Genomic DNA, 26354 nt, shown 5'->3' on the forward strand with positions numbered 1-26354 from the left:
GATGAGCTGGTTGTCGTCGGCGTAGGGGATGATTTTGAGGTCGTGAAGGCCGGCCACTAGTGCGAGGGGGCCATGTAGACGTTGAACAACGTGGGGCTGAGGGATCAGCCCTGGGGGATGCCGCAGATGATGTCGGTGACTTCGTATCAGAAGGGTGGGAGGTGGACGCTCTGGGTTTTGCCGGTGAGGAAGGACGTGGTCCACTCAAGGGCCTTCTCTTGGATTCCGGCTTCTAGGAGGCGTGTCTTTAGAGTGCGATGGCAGACCGTGTCGAAGGCGGCTGACAGATCCAGGAGGATGAGGGCTGATGTTTCGCCATTGTCTAGTTGGCGCCTTTTGTCGTCTGTGGCGGCGATGAGGGCTGTCTCGGTGCTGTGGTTTCATCTGAATCCGGACTGGTGCGGGTCCTAGATGTTGTTGTGGCAGCCTAGATGTTGTTGTCGCGGGCCAGTTTCATGTTGACGATATTCTCGATGACCTTTGCCGGGAAGGGGAGCAGGGAGATGGGCCGGAAGTTCTTGAGTTCCTTGGGGTCTGCTTTGGGCTTCTTGAGGAGGGTGTTGATTTCAGTGAGCTTCCAGGTTTCCTGGAATGTCGCTGTTTCAAAGGAGATTTTGATGACCTTCCATAATTGGGGTGCGATGGCTGTGTCTGCTTTGTTGAATACGTGGTGTGGGCACGGGTCAGACGGAGATCCTGAGTGGATGGAGTTCATGACCTTGCCTCTCTCGTCGTCGTTGACGCTGGACCAGGAGGTCAGGCGGTTGGTGCTGGTGGTGTTCACAGGGGAGGAGGAGTCTGGCATAGTCCGGGCGGTCATGGTGTTGAAGCTGTCGTGGATGTCAGCGATCTTGCGGTGGAAGAAGATGGCTAGCGAGTCGCAATTCTTGTGAGGGCGGGATGTCGTTGGCGTTGGCGCTGGGGTTGGAGAGTTCCTTTACGATGCTGAAGAACTCTTTGCTGTTGTGCGCATTGTTGTTCAAGCGATCTTTGAAGGAGGATCTCTTGGCTAGTCTGAGGAGGTGGTGGTGTCTGCGGGTGGCGTCTTTGTGGGCTGCGTGGTTGTCCGGTGTGCGTTCGTGTAGCCATGTCTTCTCCAGTTTTGGCATGCACGTTTGGAGGCCTGGAGCTCGTTGGTGAACCATGTGGCTCTTTTGTTGAGGGTCGTTGTTGGAGGGTTTCTTGAGCGGGTGAGGGTGTTGGTGCAGTCTTCGATCCACTGTCTGAGGTTGCGGGCTGCGGTGTCAGAGTTGGTGGGGTCGGTAGGTGGGTTCTTGGCGAGGGAGGTGAGCAGCTGGTGTTCGGTGACTTTGATGATTTCTCCTCTAGTGAACTATTTAATAGCTATGCTCCCCCTCATCCTATCAGAGGACTTCCACCATAAACTGAACATCCTACTCTCAAAATTTCTATGGAAAGGGAAAAAGCAAGAATTAGTATGAAAAACCTCAGACTAAACAAATCCCTGGGAGGGGTCAACCTAGCTGATTTTAAACTATACCAGACGGCATTCTTAGCAAAACAAGGCTCATACTGGCTTGTGCCACCAGAAGAATACACCCAGTATCACTGGACATTGAAAAATCGCTCCTTAAGAATCTTGCCCCAGTGGCCCTTTTAACCGCAAACCTCAGCAAAGTCACCTGTTCAAAGCCTATATTCAAAAACACAAAGTTGGCCCTGCTGAAGGTGGATCAACTGTTAGACACTAGCATCAGGTGGTCTAATCTTGAATCCCTCTGGAATAATCGTAAAATTCTATATAAAGGAAACACTCTACATATTGAAACCTTGGTTAACAGGGGTATCTATTTCCCACTAACTTTTAAGGAAATACAGGATAAATATAAACTAGATCCACTCGAATTTTACAACTTCCCAAAAATAAAATCTGCTTTAACTAAAGCAAAATTATCAAACCTACCCCTTTCCCTTCCTCAATATATATATCAAAATTACACAAGTTAGGCCACCAGGTCTCCTGGATTTATAAGTTACTACGCCGACAACAGTCTGCTCTCAATAAGAAGCTCACATCCTTCTGGGAGTCACACTCCTCTCTCCCGATTTCAGAGAAGGACTGGTCCAAAACTTGGAATTCAGTTATGAGAAATTAGATCAGATCAGTACTCTCCCTGATAAAGTTCTGGTTATTACATAAGGCCTACTGGATACCAGCCCGACTACACTCTCACAAAATCCATTAAGATACCATCTGCTGGAACTGTAATGATAAAATAGGTGACCTGGAACACTTATTAATTCTGTGCGAATGTGTGATACCCTTTTGGGATAAGGTCTTCGAGTTCATATCTAAACTCTTCCCATACTCCCCTAGAAGGGACCTTTCGACACTAGCATTCAGTTACCTCAGAGCAGAGTCACTGAATGAAAGGGATGAGGCGCTTTGAACCTACTCCTAATGGCAGCGGTTTATTTTTATTTATTTTTTATTTTGAAAGTTTTATATAGCGCGAACAAGATCTTCGCAGATATCAGAGCGCTTTACATAGGTGAAGAGCAGAATATACACAGATACATCTATAGTGTTAAAAGTACAGTGAAATGATATCATCAACAATCAAGTAGTCAATTTCAAAGTCAAACAAAAAAGCAAAGGGTTCGAACAAGTAGTACAGATGAGCACTGAGTCTTTGAAGTTGATCCCCAGTAGTGGTTCAAGTGCATTTAGCCATGAGGATCGCTTTTACTTCTTTCTTGAAAAGTATGGTAGATGGGATGAGTCTGATTTCAGGGGGGAGTGAGTTCCAAATCCTGGGAGCCATTCCTGAGAAAGAGCGTTTGTAGGTTTTTTCTTTGCGGAATCTTTTAGGCTTTAGCAAAAGATTGTTTGTGCCTCTAGTGTTTCTGGATCCTCCAGAAATCGTCAGTTTCTGAGCGAGGTATCTAGGTGAGCTAAGGTGGACAGCCTTGTGCGTCAAACAAGCGATTTTCAGGTGTATCCTGGCTTCAAAAGGCAGCCAGTTCAGGGATTTGAAGTCAGGGGAGATGTGTGAGTGTTTTTTTGATCCAGTGATAAGTCTCGCTGCGGCGTTTAAAGAGGCTCTTATGGGTGCCGTGGTAGCTAGGGGGAGACCGCAGAGGGCGGTGCTGCCGTATTCTATTCGAGGTATGACAAGTGATTGTACCGCAGTTTGGAAATCTTTGGCTGGAAGGAAGGGTTTAAGTTTCCTAAGGGTGTTGATTTGGAAATTTGCTCCCTTAGTTGCTTTGTTGATGTGTTCCTGCATGCTGAGATTGGTGTCGAGTGTTATGCCCAAGGATTTCGCTGAGTCCACGATGGTGGGTTGAACATTGAGTGCCGTTAGGTGTTTAAGCCACATTTGTGCGGTTGTGATCTTCGCGGGAGGTGAGATCAAAAGGAACTCTGTTTTGAGGGCATTAAGTTTGAGATGATTAGCGGCCAGCCAGGATTGGGTGCTACTGATCGTTGAGTTCAAGAGCGTGATGTCATTGGGTGATTGAAGTTTGAGATAAAGTTGGGTGTCATCAGCATACATGTGGAAGTGCACATTGGATTCTTGTAGCAAGGTGGTGAGAGGTTCCATAACTAGGTTGAACAGAGTTGGGGATAGGGAGGATCCTTGTGGTACGCCTAGCGATACAGGTCTTGGCGCGGACATCAAGTTGTTGCTCTTGAATTTCTGCGACCTGTTATGCAGAAAGGACGTGAACCATTTGAGCACAGTTCCAGATAGGCCCATTCTTGTGTTTAATAGGTCGAGTAAATTCTCATGTTTGACGGTGTCAAATGCGGAGGAGAGATCAAGGAGGATTAGTAGGCAGGTATCGTTATGAGCTAGGATTTGGAGGGCGTCATCGATTATGTGAGTCATAGCAGTTTCAGTACTGTGATTTGCTCTGAAGCCTGATTGATGAGAGTTGAGAAGATCAAACTGAGTAATGTGTTTAGACAATTGTATTTGTACGCATTTTTCCAGCAGTTTCGCAAGAGTCGGAATGTTGGTGATGGGGCGGTAGTTGTTGAGGTCTGAGGGGTCGGCTGTAGGTTTCTTTAGCAAGGGTGTGACTTGTCCAACTTTGAGGGAGTCGGGAATGGACCCTTGTTGAAGTGAGCTGTTAATGATTTTAGTCCAGAGTGGAAGGAGCGACGGGGTAAGGACTTTGACAGCGTTAGCAGGAAGGGGGTCCGTGAGGTGATTGGAAGGTTTCAGAGTGCTGAGCAGTTTGCCAATTTCTTCTTCCGTGTAGGTGACAAAGGTTGACCAGATGGCATTGTTTTTTGGTTTAGTTGGTGCTATGCAGAGGGGTTTGGGGTAGCGGCTTGCATCCATGAGTAGGTCATTCTTTATGTTGTCAGTTTTTTGGATAAAGAAAGAGGCGAAGTCTTCGCAGGAGGGAGCTTCACCCATAGTGTTGAGAGGTTGGGGGTGTTCTTTGGATTGCGTTCGGATAAGCTCAAACAGCTTTCTCGGACGATTTTTGGCTAGGTCAAGCTGACGGCTGAAGAAGACTGATTTTGAGCGTTTTATTTTCCTGAAGTAGGCATTTCTCTTTTTCTTCAGGGTTTTTAGGTTCAGTGCAGAGGGAGCTGATCTCCAGGTGCGCTCTGCCATTCGCATGGCGCGTCTGTCGTCATTGAGACTCCCGTCGTACCAGGGATTGGAGATTTTTGCGGAGGCTTTTTTTAGCTGCAAGGGTGCGACTTCATTAATTATTGAGGACATAGTATTAAGATAGTGATCAGTCAAGGATTGGACGTCCTTAACGCCAGTAGGAGGAAGTAGTGAATTGCAGCTGTTGGGGGGCAGAGAGTTTGAGTTTAGTTTTTTCATGTCTCTTTTCCAGATTTTGGGCCTGGCGGATTGAACAGGGTTAAATTTAACTTTTACATTGATGAAGAATGTGATAATATGATGGTCTGACCAGTCACAGGGTTGGATAGATTCGAGTTGGATAGAGGCTTCTTTGGAGATGATAAGGTCGAGGATAGAGCCTTTCTTGTGAGTTGGACTATTGCAGATTTGAGTGAGGTCAAGGGCGTTAAGGAAATTCTTCAGACCTTTTACCACCGCATCATTGTGATCGTTCCAGTGGAGGTTGAAGTCACCAAGGTATATTTGTGTGAGTTGTCGCCCGGAGTTGGTTGAGATCATATCCATGATTTGCTGGGAGAAGGTAAGGTTGTCGCCGGGTGGGTGATAAACGCCGTGAAGAGTGCAAATCGGTTTGCCCTCACTGATAATATCGAGGCAGATGTATTCACAGGAGGTTGGGGAGGGTAGGGAGGGGGAAGTTACTTTCAGGACAGAGAGGTTGCGCCTGTGTATACATGCGATTCCGCCACCTTTTTTATTGCCAGTCCTGTCAAGTCTGGTGATGTGGTAGTTGGGGGGAACCAGAATGTCCATTATAGGTGTAGAAGATTCTGTTAGCCATGTTTCAGTCATGATGATTAAGTCAAGATCCAGTTTTAGGATGAGATCGGCGATCGCGAAGGAGTGTTTTGCGGCTGATCTGCAGTTGAGGAGAGTGCATTTGAGACGGGGTGTGTCGAGGGTGGAAGGGGGTTCTAGAGCGAGGGGGACTTTACTCAGGTTACTATGGATGGTTAAGATCATACTCAACAATTGGAAAGATACGTGCAAAGCATCCTTCAAATGCTGGTTGAACTGGGTCTCCGACCTAAGGGGGGCTGACAGCGTAGCTCTCCAGAATTCACCCTGGAAACCCCCTATCAGGCACATGTGGGACACTCTTGATCTCTATTTTAACTCACACAAACCGCCATGAACCACAGTAGACCTGAGAAACCAATCATCCCCATCGAATACTCTCACTAGTGTTCGCTCCAGGTTAATGACACTAGTCTATAGACGATTAGATTCTTACCGATATCTAAATTGTTCTGATCCCTGAGCTATGGTACTCCTTGCTGATTGTTTAGATACACTTTGGGACGTCGTTAATCTACTAAGTGGCTTTTGTGAAGCTAAGCCAAGCACTACTTGTGTATGAAAATGTGATATACTGCCAAACCCACCTGATTCCTCAATGCATTAGTTTTTTACTATCTCTATTTTGTTTATCTTCATATGTCTACTCCTTATATCATTTGTAGTATTGTATGTATTGCTTTATGTGGAAACAACCAATAACTTTTTTTTTTTTAAATAAAAAAAAAATTGGGACATGCTGTTATATGGGTTCTATGAATTTTGTAGGACTGTGTATTTGGATAAACAAAACTTCATAATACAGAGACTGCATCTTCTTACATAATCAGCAAATGTTGGTTTGCTTGACTAGCTCACAGTACCACATCTAAACCTCTAACCTTACAGGGTTATAGATGTTGTTGGTAACCTCAAACATGACCACTCTGATTCCCAAGTAATTGGTGGGAATCTATCGTTTGTCACTTATGCGTGCCCAAGGAGTCACAAAGAAAAGATACGATAAAACGTATTCACATTCATTGCGTTTTAACAGGTGAAGGAGACGCAGGTGAAGGAGACACAGTTGATCTGTGATTTTATGGTGAGCTTGTTGTCAATGACGATTCAGAGGTTTCTGGTGTGGTTGGAGGGAGTGGGTGCGGGTTCTAGGTCTGATGGCAACCAATGGTCATTACATGTGATGCTGCTGTTGCCAAATATCACTACTTTCGTCTTGTCTCTGTTCAGCTGCAGGTAGTTCTTCATCCAGTCGGCGACGTTTGTCATGCATCTGTGGAAGTCGGTTCTGGTAATAGTTGGGTCTTCGAGTAAGAGGATGAGTTGGGTGTCATCTGCGTAGGAAATTATGTTGAGACTGTGGGATCTGACGATGTTGGCCAGTGTGGTCATATTGTGTTGAAGAGTATGGGGCTGAGGGATGAGCCCTGCGGGACACCACAGGTGATCTCCTTGGGTTTAGAGGTGGGAGATGGATCCTCTGGGTTCTTCCGTCCATCCATCTGAGCGCGGTTCCTTGTTGCCGATGTGGTGGAGTCTTTCAGCCAGTGTGTGGTGGGATATGGTGTTGAAGCCTGCCGATAGTTAGAGGATGGTCAAAGTTGCTCTTTTCCTCAGGGAGTTCATATACTGATATGATCTTTCTTTTAAAACAAGTATTGACTAAACCAAAAGCTCCAGGGCCACATAATGACATTTGCACCAGCTTTTGTGACCCTGTGGCACTTTCATATTACAGAATAGACTGCAGATACTTGTGTAACAGATTCTGTAATACAGTTTACATTTGTGCACATTTTGCTCCATCAGGGTTTCAAGGGGAGCATTCCTTCATTTGTCTGGTGGTGTTGGTCCATGCAAATGAGGGCAATCTGTTGCCCCTGCGCCAATAATATTGCCAACATGGGCTCTGGGGCAAACTGGTTGGCAGATGGTACCCTGCCTGTGCATCTCATAGTAAGCAGCCTATTGACCTTTTAGCGTTGCCACAAACAAGATATCCAAGGTCAACCTTTTGTAAGTGTGCATTTTGATCTGTTTCCACGTTACCAATCCTTTTCACCTCTGTTGGTGGGATACAGGGTTTTTGCTATTTGCATTAAATTATTTAAAATAACACTGTCCGTTTCCACAGTAAGGTAGTAAAAATAATATAGTTTACAAATACGTAAATGATTTATAAAAGTTGAAAAGGCTATACAAAATATTGACTGTAAGTGTGCATTTTGATCCGTTTCCACGTTACCAATCCTTTTCACCTCTGTTGGTGGGATGCAGGGTTCTTGCTATTTGCATTACATTATTTAAAATAACACTGTCCGTTTCCACAGTAAGGCAGTAAAAATAATATAGTTTACAAATACGTTAATGATTTTTAAAAGTTGAAAAGACTATACAAAATATTGACAGTGTGAGTGTGGATGGTCCAATATTTCCAAGGCAAATTGAACTGAATACACATTATTATTTACAAGAATTGGCATTGGATGTTTCCATTAAAGCCATTTTAACACTGACATGCAAATAATAGATGCATGGCATCTTACTGATGTGTTTTGCATAAAGGGAAGAATATGAACTCTTCTTTTATCCCTCTATTGCATGTCAAATCCTTTGTGAAAGAAATACAGGCCACTTTCAAATTTGAAAAAACTAGCTGCTTGATAACATATCATGACCTTTTGCTCAGCAAAAGCTGCCAACATTTTTACATTTGAAAAGAGTAGAATAGCTGTGTCAAAGCTTGTGAATCTGGTTAAAATTCCCAATTTTTCAAACAACAATGTGTATACCAAGCGCTAATCACTTCTTTGGTAATGTTCAAAGGTACTTGAGCAATGTTCAAAGATCTGTTGTATTGCAATCTGTTCTCAGTATCTTCAACTAGCTCTTCAACACATTTTTTTAAAGATGCAACAGACAACTTCAACAACTGATGTGAGGGTTTCACAAGCTGGTCATAGACTTTATAGATGATTCTCTTCATCCCATTTCCTAGTGAAATTGCTTCGGTTACTACACTTTGGTGCATCAATATGTATTTTTCCAGAAAAATATCTGCAATTGCCCTCAACCATTTAATGAAGGGCATCGGAAACCATGCACTCCTTTATAATAAAATAGCTTGCATGTTAGCTTCATTACTTTGCTTCAAAGCATCGATGAACTGGTGACATAAATGAAAGTCCACTCTCTCGAGAATTTACGGAATCCCTGACCAGTCTAAATTGTTCCCAGAACGCACACGCCGCCACGCACCACAAGGGACATATCTTAGACCAAGCGAGGTCATTAAACCTAGATATCACACAATTTGCAATCCTCCCTTGCACTTGGTCAGATCACTGCTTAATAACCTGCACGATCCCGGACATGGCTGCGGCCCCTACCGCCAGACCTAGCAGCATGAAGGCGAGGAACTGGAGTCAGGCCTGTATTGAGACATTCCAAACCATCCTAATTAACACAGTCCCCCCGTCCCGAGCCATCGCCCTTTCCACTCAGTCAAAAAATCTCATTACCTGGCTCGAATCGGCCAGCGATATGGTCGCTCCTTTGAAAAACATCAAATCACACAGGATACACGACGCTCAAAAATGGTTCTCACCTGCTTTAAAGAAACTCAAACCAAGCTTCAGACAAGCTGGGCGGGGCTCCTTAGGGCTCCAAGCGCAAGTTCTACACGGTCTCTAGTACATGGGCGTAGCACTCCTCCTAAAGTGTTTAAGTAATTGAGGTGCAATCGGATAACCCCTACAGCCTTCATCCTGTGTAAGAATCCAGGGTTTATTGTAAATATGAGACACTGCAATGTTACTGGGAATCCGTGAACTGGTTTGTTCATACATATAGGATCCCAAAATACAGCCACTAGTGGTGGAACCTTGCTGTGCTGTATTTCGTGTGCGGTATCTCCAGCCCTCAATCGTCAAGTGTGTACTTAAGAAGATTGTTGCGCTCATGTACTAGAGACCGTGTAGAACTTGCGCTTGGAGCCCAAAGGAGCCCCGCCCATATTGATTCAAGGGTACAAGTTTCTGATCCATCCTTGGAATTGTGAAGGACTTTTCCGGGTCTTAACACAAGAGAGACTGTTATATAGTTTAAGTCTTGAAGAAGGTGGTTTACACCAGGAAAAACACCACAGAAACGCGTTGACGCCTTTGCTTTTTTCATATATGGTTGCATCCAAGGAACATTTTTATGTCCAATAGAGTATAAAGGGCTGTGGACATCTTAACAAATAACAGAACGAATTCCATAGGGAACAACCGATATTATATGTGATTAATAGTTTGCACTTCTATTTGTTTGTTTGTCTCTCTTTATCACATGGATATAATGTGTTTTTAATGTATTTTTAATGTATTGTGAAACAGTGGACCATCCAACAGATACTAAGAGAACTTGGTGAAAGAAACTTTTTTAATAAAAAGTATTTTCAATGCATTTCCTTGTTGTATTACATGTACTATAATTGGCCAGTAGGTGTCTGGGGTCTTTTGATTGAATGTGTATAGCTGGTGAACTGTTTTGTGTAAGAGATATGTAAAAGGACTAGGAGTCATTGGGAATTTTCTGATCTTCCCAAGAGAATCTCGCAATTTTTATTTACTTGTGGTACCCCTTCTCTTGGTCAGTGGGGTCTCTCCCTTCTTTTCAAAGCTTTCTATATTTGCAGACAAAGTAAGAGTAGATCATAAGCAGATATTCAAATAATAATATGAGTCATTGTTTTCCAGAGGCTTTCTAACCTGAAAAAATACACATATTCATTGTGAAGGTGGGACACTGATTTTGCAAAATCAATAGTATTACTCTTCACTATGTTAGCTAACAATTGTTTGTGAAAGTCAACTAAGACATAGAAAAACATAGTGGTGAAAAGGCATGGCCTGGATTCACCAATATATAATCACAATATGTTTATGATATCAAGCTGAACTTGATTTGTCTTGGTGTAATCTATCAGGTTTCCAAACATGCCTTAGTTTTCTCCATATTGTATCTCGGTCAGCCTTAGCAATTGCTTTAGAAAGATCTATAAATGCTGCATTGATCAATTGTTGTTTGAGGCTATTCGTCAAATAGTACTTGCAAGGTCAGGTCATTTTCAGGAATGGTGGAGGTTGTCCAGAAACCTGAACTATAAGATTGTGTATTCCAAAGTTTGTAAGTGGATCAAAAGATGTTTTGCAATTTCCCACTGCAATTAAGTACAGCAATCATACATTAGCTCGAGGATTCATGAATAGAAGTTTTCGTTATACTGGCAAAATACGGGGGCATGTTATCAAGGGATTTATCTCCTCTTTTTTGGCTTTAAAAGCCAAGAAAGCGGAGATAAAATTATCTCCCTATCAGCAACAGGGTGCTAACACGCAAATTCGCATGTTAGCACCCTTTTTCTCCACGCTTCCCCTTGCATCTCTAATGAGATGCAAAGGGGGCGTTCCAGAGAAAAATAATAGTAGAAATGTTGTTAAGCGACATTTCTCCTATTATCAAGGATTTCGCTAACCCTGTTAGTGATAAAAAAAGCAGTGCTAACCGCGGTTAGCACTGCTTTTTTTACACCTGGTATTTTCCTGACTTAGCCATGATATCCTATGGAAGGTGGATATCATGGCTAAATTTGTGAGCCCCTATCATCAAGCTAACTCCAAACTTCGAGAGATTATCGTTGGTTTTCCAGCGATAATCTCTCAATTGGCAGTTAGAGCGAGGCTTTTTATCACTACTGAGATAAACCTTGCTAATAGCAAGTTATCTCTGCGATAATTTCCGGCGATGCTTAGCGTTAGAAAATTCGTTGCTAAGCATCGTTAGCGGTAAATATCGCTAAGCGTTGGTAATATGCCCCACGATGCCTTTAGAAGCCCTGGGAATAAGTGTGATACAGATTATTTTGTAAAAAAAGTTTTAATACAGCTGGTCACAGTGAGGGATTATATTTTAAAATTGGCTTTTTGCCCCTGAATAATTTGCTCGTTGTATTAGGTTTTCAGTATCACCCATAGTTGGTATGAAACAACAGTAGGCATAAAAACACTGAAAATGTATCATTCTGAATTGCACTGACTGAAATGACAATCATGGGACAATCCAAACAGCTATATATAGCAGACTCAACTGTTGGCCCTAGGTTCCACTCAAAACACAACTTCTTATTTATTCTATTTTTCGATCAGTTGAATGACCATCAGATCTCTGTTGAATTATCTGCATTTAAGTTTACCACACATATTGAAGTGTTTTATCTTCAAATTGCCCCCAACCCGCATCTCTCCAGATCACATACAATTCACTCCTTAGCTAAAAATTGTTTATATAACCTTTTAGAAGCTATAATAAAAGTGATGCAGTTGTCAATGTATTAGATGAATTCTGATTTTGAGAAAAATAATAAACCACGCTAAACAATTGTGAAACTATTATGTTTATTACATGCATTATAAATGTAGTACTTTCACCTAAAAATTTCACTTAAGAAATGTCATTTTTTTCCTTTAGGAATTTACAACATCAGACTCAGATTCCACAACAAAAGATTGCAGGTTAGTATGGTACAGGGTGAAATTATATCATCCCACAAATGATGGTGTTTGTAATTTAAGAGGCTATGTATGGTTTGTCCACATTTATTACAGAAGCTATCACAAAATCGGAGGAGCTACATTCACATTCCTGTCAATGAACAGGCTGCATTCAATGTTTTCATTTACATTTTTCTCCTCTTTGTTACTGCTTTCGGGAATTAAAGGAGAATATCGTATGACAACATTTCAAAGATTTGAGGCAAGTATACATCGTGATACAAAATGCCCATTCATAAATTTGTCACTGTCCCCATTTCATTGCACATAGGTTTTCAGTCTTAAATTCTCAGAGTGCTCAACTAGGGAAAGATGCTCACATAAATGCTTCAAAATGAGAACTCCATGAGTTACAGTATGATAAGGTTAGTGTAATAAATATTAAGATTAATGTACATGTATTAAATTAGAAAATACTTGAATAAAAGAGAGAGTTTTTGAAAGATAGTGGGTCTCTATCAGACAAAATATATATGTGTTGAAATTAAAACTGATAGCTAGGGGATTACCGAGAGGCCCATTGGGGTCGTAGGCATTACTGATGTCACAGACATTGCACCCATGGGAGCGAGTAACTCCAATAACAAGACAATGGGGAATAACTTGAAAGAATGAGTGTATGCACTCCAATTCCTGCTTCCTTTTTTTCCATTTTTGATTGGATTTTCTCTTATACATTTTGCCACATCACAGCAGGTGACTTTCCCCGGTGAAAAAGTTTGGACCTAAGTTCAGGTATGATTTATGAATATGAGCCACATATAATGGGATGCTCATTTAAAGACCAGGTTACAATATCTTAATTCCACAGTATGCCCAAGTTAGAGAAAAAAAGCTAAATTGATCATTTTATGTAGTGTAAAAATCAACAGAGGAAACTAAAGTGGATTAGCAGACAACTGCTTATTGAATATTGAATAAAGGCATATTGAAGCCGGTCCCCATTCCACCACGGTCACTTAGCGACCGATTGTTGTGGAGGGACGCGGCTCCTCCCCCTGCCTCCGTCATTTCTGCAGACGGCACGGCACTTAACGGGTGGAGATTCACGCGGCGCTCGAGACAGTAAGCCCTTGCATGGCGGCTGCAACGCGCTACATTTTTTAATTCTTTTCTTTAGTGTGCATTTGATTTTTGGTGTTAATTACCAACCTGCTTTTAACGGGGAAATCTGCTCTTGAGGGGAATCATTATTGAGAGAACGTTATCTTTGCTGGCAGTAATTTTTGTGGCATATTGAAACCGGTCCCCGGTCCATCACGGTCACTTAGCGACCGATTGTTGTAGAGGGACATGGCTCCTCCCCCTGCCTACGTCATTTCCGCCGACGGCACAGTACTTATTCCGAAGGCTGTCCGGCCGCACAGCGGGCTCGCCAATGCACGCCAAAGGCAAGCCCATCTGCGCCCCGGAGGCGACCGGAGCCGGGCACTCTGCTGGTCGGAAGCCATATATGAATAAGTTACTTATATATGACAGGGAAACTCTTCTAGAGTTAAGTATTCGCTCTCAATGTAAGAAAGCTGTTAACATAGAGACGAATTGTCCAAGACCAGGGTGCTGATACTGCAGTTGGGATAGCGTCAATGATATCTCTAGTATACAGCACGAGGTCTATATTCAAGGACAGGAAGAGCCAGTTGCTATACTTGAGCACCAACAATATATTGAAGTTCTACTTTTAAACTGTCGCTCACTTAATAAACATGCCTTGCATATCCAGGATATATTGGCTGAAACCAATCCTGATATGTCGTTTCTGACTGAAACATGGCTGTCCGCCTCATCTAATCCGATTATAGCTTCAGCAATCCCCCTGGGCTACTTGATTACTAGGAAAGATCGGACTGGAAGCAAAGGATGTGGGCTTGCCATTATCAGTAAAGAAGACATAGCTATTACCTGTATTCCCATGGAGGACATTGAAGGGATGGAATGTTTATGTTTTCAGGCTTCTTTGTCCCCCATCAGTGCTTGGTGGGAGTCCTGGTATATAGACTGCCAGGGCATGCAGGAGCTTTTGTAAAGTCTATTGGTGACGCTATTGCTCCTTTGGCTCTTAGATTTAAACATTTTATGGTTCTGGGAGACTTTATTATCACTTGGTGTGTAAGGATAGCGCGGAATCTTCTTCCTTGTTGGAGTCTTTGAGGGCGTTTGGACGGTATTGTGCCATATATATCCGCCCCCACGCATGAGAAGTGCCATACCCTTGATCAAGTATTTGCAAACTGTTTAATTCAGACAGAGCCCCCCTACTCCTACCCTGCTCCGATCATTATTTGATCAGGTTTAAGCTACCTAAAGTGATAAAGTATGCACAGGCCCAAGTTAAGCAGCTATCCTTCATCTCCAGAGCTTTTTATAAGATCGCTCCAGAGGCTTTTAACTGCGAATTAGATCTCTATCCACCCATTCTTATTGGTGATATAGACCGGGATGCAGAAGCTTTGATAAAATGGATTGCACAAGGTACCCTGTCCCTGGCCTCTCCTATCTCACGTCCTATAAGTATAATTAGATCTTCAGCTCCTTGGTTCACTGACACGCTACGCCAGTGCAGAAAAGACTGTAAACGTCAGAAAAGAGTTTGGAGGAAGGATTTTAAAGCGGAAAATAAAAAGAACTATAAAGAGGCTTTACGAGGCTACCATAAAAAGATACAGGAAGCTAAGAAGAGTTTCTTTGCTTCAAAAATTGAATCTGCAGGAAACAAAAGCAGAGAGATCTTTGACATTGTTAGAAGCTTTTCCACACCTAAGGCTGCATTTAGGCCTGCCTCTCCCTCGGATAAGTGGATTGGGAACCTAGCCAATTTCGTTTACACTAAGATAGTGTCTGTACAAGCTTTGTTCAATGATCCAGACTTAACAGATGTGTGGACCCCTCTACGGGCTGTCCCCCAGTGTCGGAAAGATGCTGCTCCCTCTCCATCTTTCCGCTTATGCCTTTAGAGACCTCTCTAGCAATAATGAAGGGATTGAAATCAGGTTCGCTTGTAGATCCTTGCCCGGCAACATTTTTGGCTTCTACAGCAGAGATTTTGAACCCTACTGTTAATCGTGTGTTGAACACTTGTCTTCTTAGTGGATGGGTCCCAGCCGGATGGAAGTGTGCGAAAATAATTGCACTATTAAAAAAACATACGGCGGATCCTATGGTCTTTACTAACTATAGACCTATTTCTCTTTTTTGATAAAAACAGTTGAAAAATGCGTCCACACAGTAATCAGCAATTTTGCAGAGGTTAATAATCTGTTTCACCCTAGCCAGTCCGGTTTCAGGCAGAATCTAAGGGGCAGATTTATGAGGCCGTTGCGCCTCTTTGTGCCGCAATTGCATGACTTTATTTGACGCAACTGCGGCGCAAACAATGCGCCCTATTTACAACATGACGCATCTAGGAGATGCGTCACGTTGTAAAGCACTGCACCATAAGGAGGCGTTCCTGCGCAGGGGGGGGGGCGTTCCTGCGCAGGAACGCCTCCTGAAAGTGGCTGAGTGAAATCTATGAGATTTCACTCAGTAACTTTCAGGGCAATGCTGCGTCAAAACCCTGCGCCTGCTTGAAGCAGGCGTAGGTCTTGACGCAGCATTGTGCAGATGGTGTACCCCCGAGCCTTGCTGGAGCTGCGTCGCGCTTGCGACGCAACTCCAGTAATGCGCCACATTTCCGGCACAGATGCGTCACGTATCTGTGCCATTTTTGCACCATGGTGCGCCGCATTATAAATGCGGCGCACCATGGGTGGCGGAGCTGTGGCGCACTGTGGCGCACGTTAACTGGCGCATCCCTGGGGATGCGCCAGTTAACATAAATCTGCCCCTCCGTACTTAGACTGCATTATTGGAGGTATCTGAATCCATCAAAAAGACCCTGGACGTAAGTGTCAAAGCGGTTTTGGTCCTTTTGAACCTATCTGCGGCATTTGACACCGTGCCCCATGGCCACCTCCTGCAAAGACTGAGGGAATGTGGGCTTGAGGGCACGGTGTTGAAGTGGTTTACTTCCTTTTTAAAGGGCAGAAACCAGGAGGTTTGGGCACCCCCCTTTTCGGCCATGGTGCCGACTTTGAGTGTGGGTGTGCCACTGGGCTCTATTCTGAGCCCTGCACTCTTTAACCTATAGATGGCCCCACTAGCATCATTGGCGGAAGATAATGAGGTCTCAATATTATCATACGCCGATGGCACCCAATTGCTGTTCACATGCAGGAAGGGTGAGGAATTCAATGGGGAGAAGATCAATAACTGCCTAAAAGAAACTTTTGCCTTTTTTAAACATAACTATTTGAAATGTAACAGAGACAAATCTGAAATCATCTTCTTTGGCTCCCTCCGCTGGATGTCTGGAAACAATGGTGGCCCCAAGATATGTTGCCTCCCCAGTCCGCGGTTAGGGCGGTTAAAAACTTGGGTGTTAAAATGGATGATGCCCTCTCCATGGCACCTCAGGTTCAGTTGTCAATCTGAACTTGTTTTGGTCTGCTGAAGATGCTCTGGAGGTTTTTATTTCTACTACAGATCGAGCACAGAAAAATGGTTATTCAAGCACTTATTATCTCAAGGCTGAACTATGTCAACGTCCTATATTTGGGCCTTCCGGAGTTCTTACTTAATAAACTGCAGGTGGTGCAGAATGCAGCACCCAGGGCTGTCTGGAGCCTAGGGCCTAGAGACCGGATCTCTCGCCATCTTAAGAATTTGCATTGGCAACTGGTACACAGTAGATTCCGCTTAAAGCTCTGGTCCTCGCTTTTAAGGGCCTGCATGGTATAGGTGCACAGTATATCTCTAGGAGAGTCTCTTTTTATGTACCTGGCAGATCTCTCAGATCTGCCCATCAACATCTTATGGTCACTCCTAAACATCTTAGAGCCCACAAAGGCGGTCGCTCCTTTCAATTGCTAGTGGCTGGACTGTGGAATAAGCTACCTCTCTCACTTAGACAGGTCACTAATCTGCTTGCTTTCCGGAAACAACTGAAAACCTGGCTGTTTCAACAAATAAACTAATATTTACGTTGTCTATCTGGTCTTCTTTTTTTCTCTCTTCCTTGTCTCCGCCTGCTCTGGGCCATCCTCTGTCTTAAGAGCCGGGACACTCTTTTGAGTAGCTGCGCGCTTTAGAAATCCTTTTTAACATAACATAACATAACTGCAACTATGAAACGCAGTGCATCTTCTCAGGACATGAAAGTTTTTTAGTGGACTGTGAGAGGGAGTCAGCCCCATCACAGACATCTTATAATTACAAAAGGTTCATGTTAGGGAACAATATGAGCCGTTGACACAATGCTCAGGACAGCAGAGTCAATCAGTGAAACTTGTATTCATAAATCATGTAATTTGAGGTGGCAGCACGAAAGTGTTAACCTCAAATTAAATATACTTTTGGATTGGTCAAGGCTACCATTTTTCAGGACTCACTTAGATTTTCATACCTTTGTTATTACACTTTGTGTTCAATCTAATTTTCACAGCCACACATCTCCTCTCAGAAGCCTTAGCTGCTTGCAAAATAATGTTCACAAGAAAGGGAAGGGACTCTACCTCTCATTTATTATAACACAAAATAGATGGTGTGCAGTTCCAGAAAGAAAGGGTGGTGAGGACACTTGCTCCTAAACATCAATGGTGTTTTTGGCCCTAAAGAGGTCCTCTCATCATAAGAGATATTTGGGACCCCCTTTAATTCCTGACCCGTGTGCATGTATTTTTTGCTGGCAAATTAAACCAAACATCAAGCATGAGGCCCATTGCGAGAATTGGCCAGATGTCTATACTTGAACATGTTCATCACTGAGTTAAACCTATGTGAAAGAACACTGTTTTCACCTATGTGTAAGCCTTCACATTTTAGCAGCCAAAACTAATTTTGTTAGACCTGGCATCCTTGGCATGGTTTCCCCCTATCTATTTGCCTCTACCTCCTGTATTTGTGATGCTGTGCTGGATTTCGTTTTTGATGGTTTAGATGCTTTGGACACTCTGTCACTGCTGATCAGTGTCAGAGTGTAAGTGCTCCCTGTGTAAATTGTTCTTGTGATTGGATATACATGATTGGCTTATTTGTATCACCAAGAAGTCCCTAGTAAAGTGCACTGGGTGTGCCAGGGCTGGTGATGACAAATGCTACTAGTGGGCCTGCAGCACTGATTGTGCCACCCACACGAGTAGCCCTAAAATGGTGTCTCAGGCCTGCCACCGCAGTGCCTGGGTGCAGTCTGTGAACTGCCATGTCCTCCTGGTCAGTGTCCCTACTGACCAGGCCTAACCCTTTATTTATTTATTTCTTTATTTCTTTATTTATTTATTTATTTGCGGGTTTATATCGCGCTTGAATCGACTCCTACCGGATTATCTCTGCGCCCAAAACACCAGAAGCATGGTCAAGCAGTCAATGGATAGCAGATTAATTCTGAAACAGGAATGTTTTGAGGTTCTTCCTGAAGCTCAAATGTTCAGAACATTGCCTCAATGCAAAGGGAAGCTGGTTCCATAAAGTGGGACCAACTACAGATAGGGCCTTGCCACCCTGTCTGGCCTTTCTCACAGCTGGCACTCTCAGAAGAAGTTGGTTACTGGACCTAAGGGACCGAACCGGGTTGTATGGAATGAATTTATCTCTCCAGTGCGGTGGCCCTAATCCATTTAGGCTCTTGTGTATTAAACAGCAGGTCTTGAATTTTACCCTATTTCGGAATGAGAGACAATGAAATTTCTCCAAAAGGGGTTTAGACGGTGTCCTGGGGGGGCATTTAGTACTAGCCTGGCAGCGGTGTTTTGAATCATCTGGAGTTTGGCCAATACTCCATCATTTGCCGATAGCAGGAGGCCATTACAATAGTCAAAACGACTAAGTATCAAAGCTTGCACCAAGGTTTTACTGGTGAAGTCAGGTAGCAGAGGAAAAACCTTTCACAGCAAGCCAATGACATGGAAGCAGGATCCCACAGTGATGTTACAATGCTGCTTAAAAGAGAGTTCACGATCCAAACGAACTCCCAGATTTTTCACCACCAATTTAGGGTCTGGGACCGGGCCAAGGTCTTGCGGCCACCAGTCCGGGGTCCACAGGATCTTTGCTTCCCCAAAGAGCATAACCTCCGTTTTTCCTACGTTACACTGGAGGCAATTCGATGTCATCCAATTTGCCACTGCCTTAATGCCATTGGAAAAAGATATTTTCACTTCGTCTGTAAGAATTTTAAAAGGAAACAGGAGCTGGGTATCGTCTGCGTAGGATACCAGGATGAAACCGAACTCTCTCAAAATTCTAGCCAGAGGGGCCACGTAGATGTTAAAAAGAGTTGGGCTCAAACAGGAGCCCTGTGGCACCCCCTTGGTAATCTTAGTCTCCACCGAACGAAATGCGCCCATACTAACCTATTGGGTCCGGTTAGATAGGAAACTTCTTATCCAGGCCAGTGCTGTACTCACAAGACCGATCTTAGCAAGCCGTTCGAGCAGAATATTATGGGATATAGTGTTGAACGCTGCTGACAAGTCTAACAGTACCAGGACTACCGAATGACCCCTGTCCTGGTACATATGTAGATCATCCGTTACTGACAATAGTGCCCACTCGGTACTATGCTTCGGCCTGAAGCCAAATTGCGAGTGATCTAGACTGCCGGTCTGTTCGATATAGCTCGAAAGGTGCTTATTCACATGTGTTTCAGTGAGCTTTCCCATGAATGGAAGTAGGGATATCGGCCTGAGATTTGACAGATCTGTCCAAGGGATTGTGGCATTCTTCCTAATAGATCTTACTGATGCCTTTTTCCATGCCATGGGTACTCGGCCTTCAGTCAGTGATAGATTCACAAGGCATTGAATCCCTGTGCCCAGTGTCTTAACCAACACCGGCATCATTCTAGCTGGAATAGAGTCTAAAGGACTGCCACTCTTGGTTTGACTCACCAGGCACTGCACCTCTTCCAGAGAGATAAGAGGGAATGCACTAAGAGTGGTCAAGCATGTCTCTTCTTCGACCAGTGGCGATGGTAAATCTCTTATAGAAGACCGGTTGGCATTGATGATGGTATCATAGATCTTGTCTATCTTACTTGTGAAGAATTGCGATATTTCATTGCATAGCTGTTGCAAGGAAGATTCAGCACTCTCACAGGCCACTGGTTTCACAAAGGATTGTAGAATGTGGTACAGTGCCCAGGGAGCATTACCTGCGGCCGAAAGAAGGGACGCAATGTGATTCTTGCGTGCGATCCCTTCCCTTTCTGTGCACATTGGTCACCCCTATGGAAGACCCAAGGTACCCCCTTGGGCAGAGTGCAATGTATGTGAAGGGTAGAGCATGTACTTGTGCAGGTGACTTGCTCTGGTAGTAAATTACAGCCATTTTCGTTTTTCACTGCTGCAAGGCTATCTTGCTCTATAGGCTATCATGGGGGATGCTGGCTACAGTGGCTACCAGCATATCTTCCCATAAGAGCAAGATAGGACATCAAAGTCTGGTATCCCTGAACTCAGAATTTATTAACACATCTTTTAGGAAAGGTGGTTTTCAACTCCTGTGTTTGAGAATAGCACTTTTAGAAAGTTGCTGTTCTCTTGTCGGACCTTTCTGTATGCCTTGGCCTGTTTGTGAATTGACTGTCTGGTTTGAGAGTGACAGGGGCTGGGGATTCCCCCAGAGGCTGGCGGAGTCAGCCCTAGGCTGAATGACTGCATTTGCAGCTTGAGTGGTGGGAGGAGAGAGCACCTGGGCCTGAATAGGGCTGTGCCTGCCTTCCACAATGCTGGCTCCACTTCCTGCTGGGCGGCTGACAATCCTGCCCCTCACTCTGAAAGGAAAGGAGAAACCAGGAAACAAAAGTGCTCAAGGAACATCCAGAACTTGTTCAGACCGGAGTCAGAGCCATCCTGCACAAAGGGAAAAAAGACTTTTAGGGGTATAAGAACAGGACCCCTGACTACAGAAAATTAGATCATCCTGGAATCAAGAAGGAACCTCTGCCAAGTAGAAAGCTGAAACTGAAGAAGGAAGACTGTCCCGCTGTTGCTCTGCTGGACTGACCTGCTGTTGCTTTGCTGCCAAGGAGAGGGGAAGGACGTTGCTTTGTGCTGTGTCCCCTTGCTTGAAGGAATCTCCAAGGGCATGAGAAGAGCTGACTCCCTGTTTTGAAGTCCCAGGAACAAAAGGACTTTACCCTCAGCTTCCCTGAGCTCTGCTGAGAGTGTTCTGTCCTTCCTGGAGTGCTTGGCCCATGTGTGGTGCCTCTGGAAGTTGTACCTGTGTTGGGGAGCTGGGAATCAAGCTTTTAAAGACTTTGCTACAGAAACTCTATCGCAAACCCAGCCGAGCGAGAAAATTCCCACTGCTACGAAGACCGAGATCGACGCAGCGCCTGTCGCCGCTGCCTGAAGACGTCGCACCCTTCGTTAGTGGGAAGATTTCCGCCGCTGCGAACATCGTCGCAGAGCCTGTCATCGCTGGGTGAAATCCTTGCATCACGTCACTGCGAGAATCGTCGCAGAGCCATCGCATCGAGTAGCTGCGAGAGAAAGATCGCCGCTGTACCGCGCATCGTTGCCCCGCAGACCGTCGCGACACCCGAGAATCATTGCATCTTTTCGGGAGAAAACTTCCTACAGAACTTACACACCGGAATCCATACAAGTGGCCTTCCTCCCCATACAGACCGGATTCGTCGCAACACGCCCGCTGCTGCTGCGGGGCTGTCACTAACGCCTCCCCTGGTTGTCAGGAGCAACGCATCTCTTGTTTTTCACCGCTACAGCTTCTGTGCTTGGAACTTTTTATCGCTAACAAAGATACTGTGGCTAAAACATGACGCAACTGTGGATAATTTATCGCTAACCTTAAGAACATTAAGAACTCTTTTGCAACCATATTCTTGAACTGTGTATGTTGGATTTTTTGTCGTTTTGGTCTTGTGAAGTTTAGAATAAATACTTTTATTTTTCTAAACTGTTGTGGAGTCAGTTTGTGGTGCTTTCACTGTGTTACTCTGAGTGGTGGTACAAATACTTTACACATTGCTTTTGGATAAGCCTGACTGCTTGTGCCAAGCTGCCAAGGGGGTGAGCAGAGGTTATCTAAAGAGTGCTTCCTCCTTACCCTGACTAGAAGCAAGGGTCCCTATATGGACAGTAGTACCTACCTCTGCCAACTACAGACCCCCAGTTCTAACACATTTCCACTTGATAATTATGTAAAACTCTAAGCCATATCTGGGCATCCAAATGCTTTCACAAATATATTTGGCTGGCTAGATAAATAACCTTATGGTTCTGAAGAGAGAGATGTATGTTTAATTACCTTGTAGCCACTTATATGTCACAGAGTTCCCCGGTTTGCAAGTGGTAATCAGGGTTGGTGTTTTTATAAGTATAGGTATGGCAGCAACCTTAGGGTTTCATCTAGTACTGGTATTAGATACTTACAAAAAGGAATGGAAAATGGCATGTTTCATTTTACTGGGAGGGCACCAGTAAGCAAAATGCACTGAAGATCTGCACAATGTTACAGGTTTTTCTGGATACCAGGTATAGGAAATCACCATCTACTAACCAGTCTGGTCTGGTCACACAATAACTAACTTCTCTATTATTGTGAACCCTAACGCAGAAATACCAGATAGAATGGAGCTCCAAACAGTGGATCTTAATGTTTTGCTAAGCCTTTAAAATGTAAAAACTCAAAATAATCCTGGTAAAAGAAATAGTTCAGAAATCTTTAACCATATACCACAAAACTCCATGTATGCGGCAAGTGTTTTTTTCCACTACAATCGCAATGACCACCAGTGACCCTCTGCCCTTCTTATCATTGCCATAAATTTCCTCAATTTGTTTACCCTGAAATAAGCCCTGCAAAAACATACTTTCCTTCAAAGAGGATCTAAAGGGAATTGGTGAAAACACTCAGAGGAAAATGGATGTCTACTTATCTCTTGGGAAAGGCACCAGACCTGATGATTAATTATCTCTTTCACTTGCATGCCATATCTTACCCTCTTTTCAAATTTTATCATATCTTTATGCTCTGAAATTATTTTAAAATTCTTTTTGTAAGCGAAATTGCTATGGTTATTATAAATATGCTTTAGCTTGTGACTCATTGTGTGCCTGTGAGTCACTTTGTTTGGTCCAGGAGCAGTTGCAATGCTAATAACAGTACATAAAATCATTACGGAGGTAAGCTTAATGGTTTCTTACTCTCACTGTATTCCATAAATGGCAATATTAATTGGTCTCTTTACTTTTTATATTTTTATGGCTACTGTTCTAGGGTAGTTTTAGGGTTCCCTTTCCTTATATAGCATTATTTGAGTGGGTGTCACTACCGTCTTGATCTCAACTGGCAGATACACACATTTTCTAAAGTTTATGACTCTCTACTCTGTTATTAAAGTGAGGTATCAATCCATTCTTCTAGCACTAAATAGGAACTTTAATATTTAGTGCACTATTATGAGATTTCCATTTGTATTTGTTGGTGGGGTGTAGATTTTGCGTAGTTATTGCAGCACTGGGAGAGAGGGTGAGATATTATTTTTCTTGCTCACAGTCAGAAGTACTAAGGAAGAAAATTAACATTCATAGTTATGTTTTGGGCAAACCTGTGCTAGGACTTTCTGCCATGTTTAGAAATGCCTAATTTTAACTGCCTTAAATCCTACTTAATAATGAACACCAGTATTTTAATAAGTAATAGCTCTGACTAAATTTTCATATCATGGTATTTGATTCCGTTTTCTACTTTTTTCTGAGTTTTAAATCTCCTACCATATCCTGGAGTAAACATTGGCAATTTCAGCAAGATTTTACAGGGGAAGTTCAAGGTAAAAAGCGGGTAATCAGTTACTTTGAGGGATTAAGGCACCACTGATATTCAACCCATGATAATGGACAATACTAACCACTGACACTGGCCATTAATCACTAACATGTCCCAAAGACAAGGCCTTGTAATTGTCAAAATCTCAAGTGTTGCTGAATATATAATGAACATGTTGACCAGTGATGACCATGGTCACTGGAAACACTCTACTCTGAAATAAAAATGCAACTTTCTTTTTAAATAGAACTGCTTTCTTTGGGTAGAAATATGTAATTTCTATAGTCTTCATTATGAAATCCGAAGGAGTCTTATGAAATGTTATGCAAGGTTATGTGCATTTGTACAGCATATTTGTACCTTTTAATTGGTACTTTAGTGCTTTCAGAATCTTGGCCCTCTCTGTGTTTTAGTGTACACTGGTTATTGGATCAATAAATGCTCACCTTTAAACAATGATTTTACCAATGTGATTTAAGTGATCTAGGTGCTGCCCTAGTAAAAGTTTTGTGAATAGTGGGTCTTTCTTGTCCGCCCACCAGTTGTCTTCAGATTCTGTAAGTGCCCACATTATCTATGTCCAGCCTGGCATTTTGGATTGCCTTCTCAGATAGTTTCATATTGGCTGAATGTTTTAGAGAGATAGATGTGAAAACTTGGTTGTTCAACCAATAGGCCTTCCCTTTTCTGAGTCTTGATCTTGCCAGTACTCTGCCCTCATCCTGTTCTTAGCGCCGGGAAACCTCCGGGTAGCTGTGCGCTCTATAAACTTAAATATAATAATAAGAAGAAGAAGAAGAATAATAATAGTAGAAGTTAACAGTTTTGAACTAAACACCGGACTTTGGCACAAAATGATAGAACCTCTTTTTAGGTTTATTGCAAATTTTTTATTCTATGAATAGTTCAGTACTTTACAAAATAGTCATTTATGATTTATTTTAACGTTTTTAAAATCTTTTTAAGATTTAAAATTTTGGGGGATTGATCCTAAAGTTGAATTCTAACTTGTAATTTGAAAAAGACATTAAAAAAAGTAAACATTGTTAGAGATACTCACAAACTTATGTTGTAGATTTAAATCAATTGAAATTGTGAAATTATTAAAACCTCTAACAAAGATATATTTTGGTTTTCCAAAGTACTCAACATTATTAAAACTGCTAAATATCCTCAATAATATACTCAATGATTATAACTAAATAAAAATTTCTATTAAACAAAACTAACATAGAACTTGATCACAAAACCTTGACAATTGTTTGCCTTTACATATTAACATCATCGCAGAACTAACACCCATGTACAGAGATTCTGAATGATTTCCCTACTAGTCAATGACATGACAAGAAACATCTTTAGGTTTCCATAAAATTGCTGATGATCAATACTATTGAAATTAGTTTGCTAGCTCTCCTTCTTGGTGAAACTAGTAGCAGGAGTACACATTATGATTTTTCGCACTTGGTTCTGATATTTCTAGTAGAGGTTCATGATATTTAATATTAGAAGTCTTAAGTGAAGCTTTTATATTCATTATTTTTCAAAGTTATTCTGTACCTGACACCATCTGCTTAATTCACTCCGTCACTCTTCCTAAGCAAGCAATAATTAAATATTTCCTTTCCTTATAGGTAAACGGTATCCCTGAAGAAAGAAAACTGACTGAAGCAATGAATTTATAAAATCATACTACTGAAGTCCAAGAGCACCTCGAAACTTGACTGCAGTCACGTTTCACAATTTTTACATATGCCAATGCATATCTACTTTCATTCTGTTTTCAGCAATCACGTGCATGAATTTCTTTGACATTTTATTCTGGGTAGCATGCATGTCTGCACAGCTCAATACACTTTTGCTTCAAAACAAAATAATTCCGTCCATAATTGTGATGTATTTTTGTACATGCTGAACAATTTGTATAAACACTGATAACTATATATTTGTTAAAAATGTTGTTAAATATAAAACATATTAATAAACAAATTAAGTGGTTCATTGTGCCACCTTACATGTTATTCTTATTTATTTAATTTGTTTTGACAGTCTAAGCCTGTGGCCATTTTTATAGAACTTATTACAAATATGGGTTAACTGATACATTCAGCTAAAACCGAGGTGTAATGGCATATTTTATTTCACTATTCACAATATACAGTGTCAGGAATAGGGTTATTAACCTGGTAGAGGGTACCAACTTTATAAATTAAGAAATCCACTTTAGATAGGTCAAGTGAGAGGTTCTGAGAGAATCTCTGCTCTACCCCTCGTTGCTATGGCACATCACACATTCCACAGAGAAGTGTGCATCTTATTCAACCAGTACCAACAATTTAAATGTAAAGAACACTGCTCAATAAAATTCCCAAGTCAATTTACATAAACAGAAAATAATTGAATGAGCAAAATGACACTAAAATCATTAAAATAGGTAATAGGAACAGAAATTATTTGTTATGTTATAAGGCAAAACGCACCAAGAAAAATT

The 26354-nt window shown here is 42.6% G+C and overlaps 1 protein-coding gene across 8 annotated transcripts in view; it reads left to right on the forward strand.

Annotated features, from left to right (window-relative positions):
* Positions 1–25879, forward strand: part of SGCE (sarcoglycan epsilon) — a 255774-nt gene extending 229895 nt beyond the window's left edge. For 4 of the 8 annotated variants that reach the window (XM_086941944.1, XM_086941945.1, XM_086941940.1 and 1 more), the window contains 3 exons: positions 11952–11995; positions 12202–12236; positions 25498–25879. In XM_086941944.1, coding sequence (XP_086798070.1) covers positions 11952–11995; positions 12202–12236; positions 25498–25548 — 130 coding nt within the window. In that variant the 3' untranslated portion in view covers positions 25549–25879. The remainder of the gene's footprint in view (positions 1–11951; positions 11996–12201; positions 12237–25497) is intronic. The other 4 variants (XM_086941946.1, XM_086941947.1, XM_086941942.1 and 1 more) reach the window with 1 other exon arrangement.
* Positions 25880–26354: the final 475 nt, after the last annotated feature.

Source organism: Lissotriton vulgaris, chromosome 10 (assembly GCF_964263255.1).
Source record: "Lissotriton vulgaris chromosome 10, aLisVul1.2, whole genome shotgun sequence".
Classification (NCBI taxonomy): Eukaryota; Metazoa; Chordata; class Amphibia; order Caudata; family Salamandridae; genus Lissotriton; species Lissotriton vulgaris.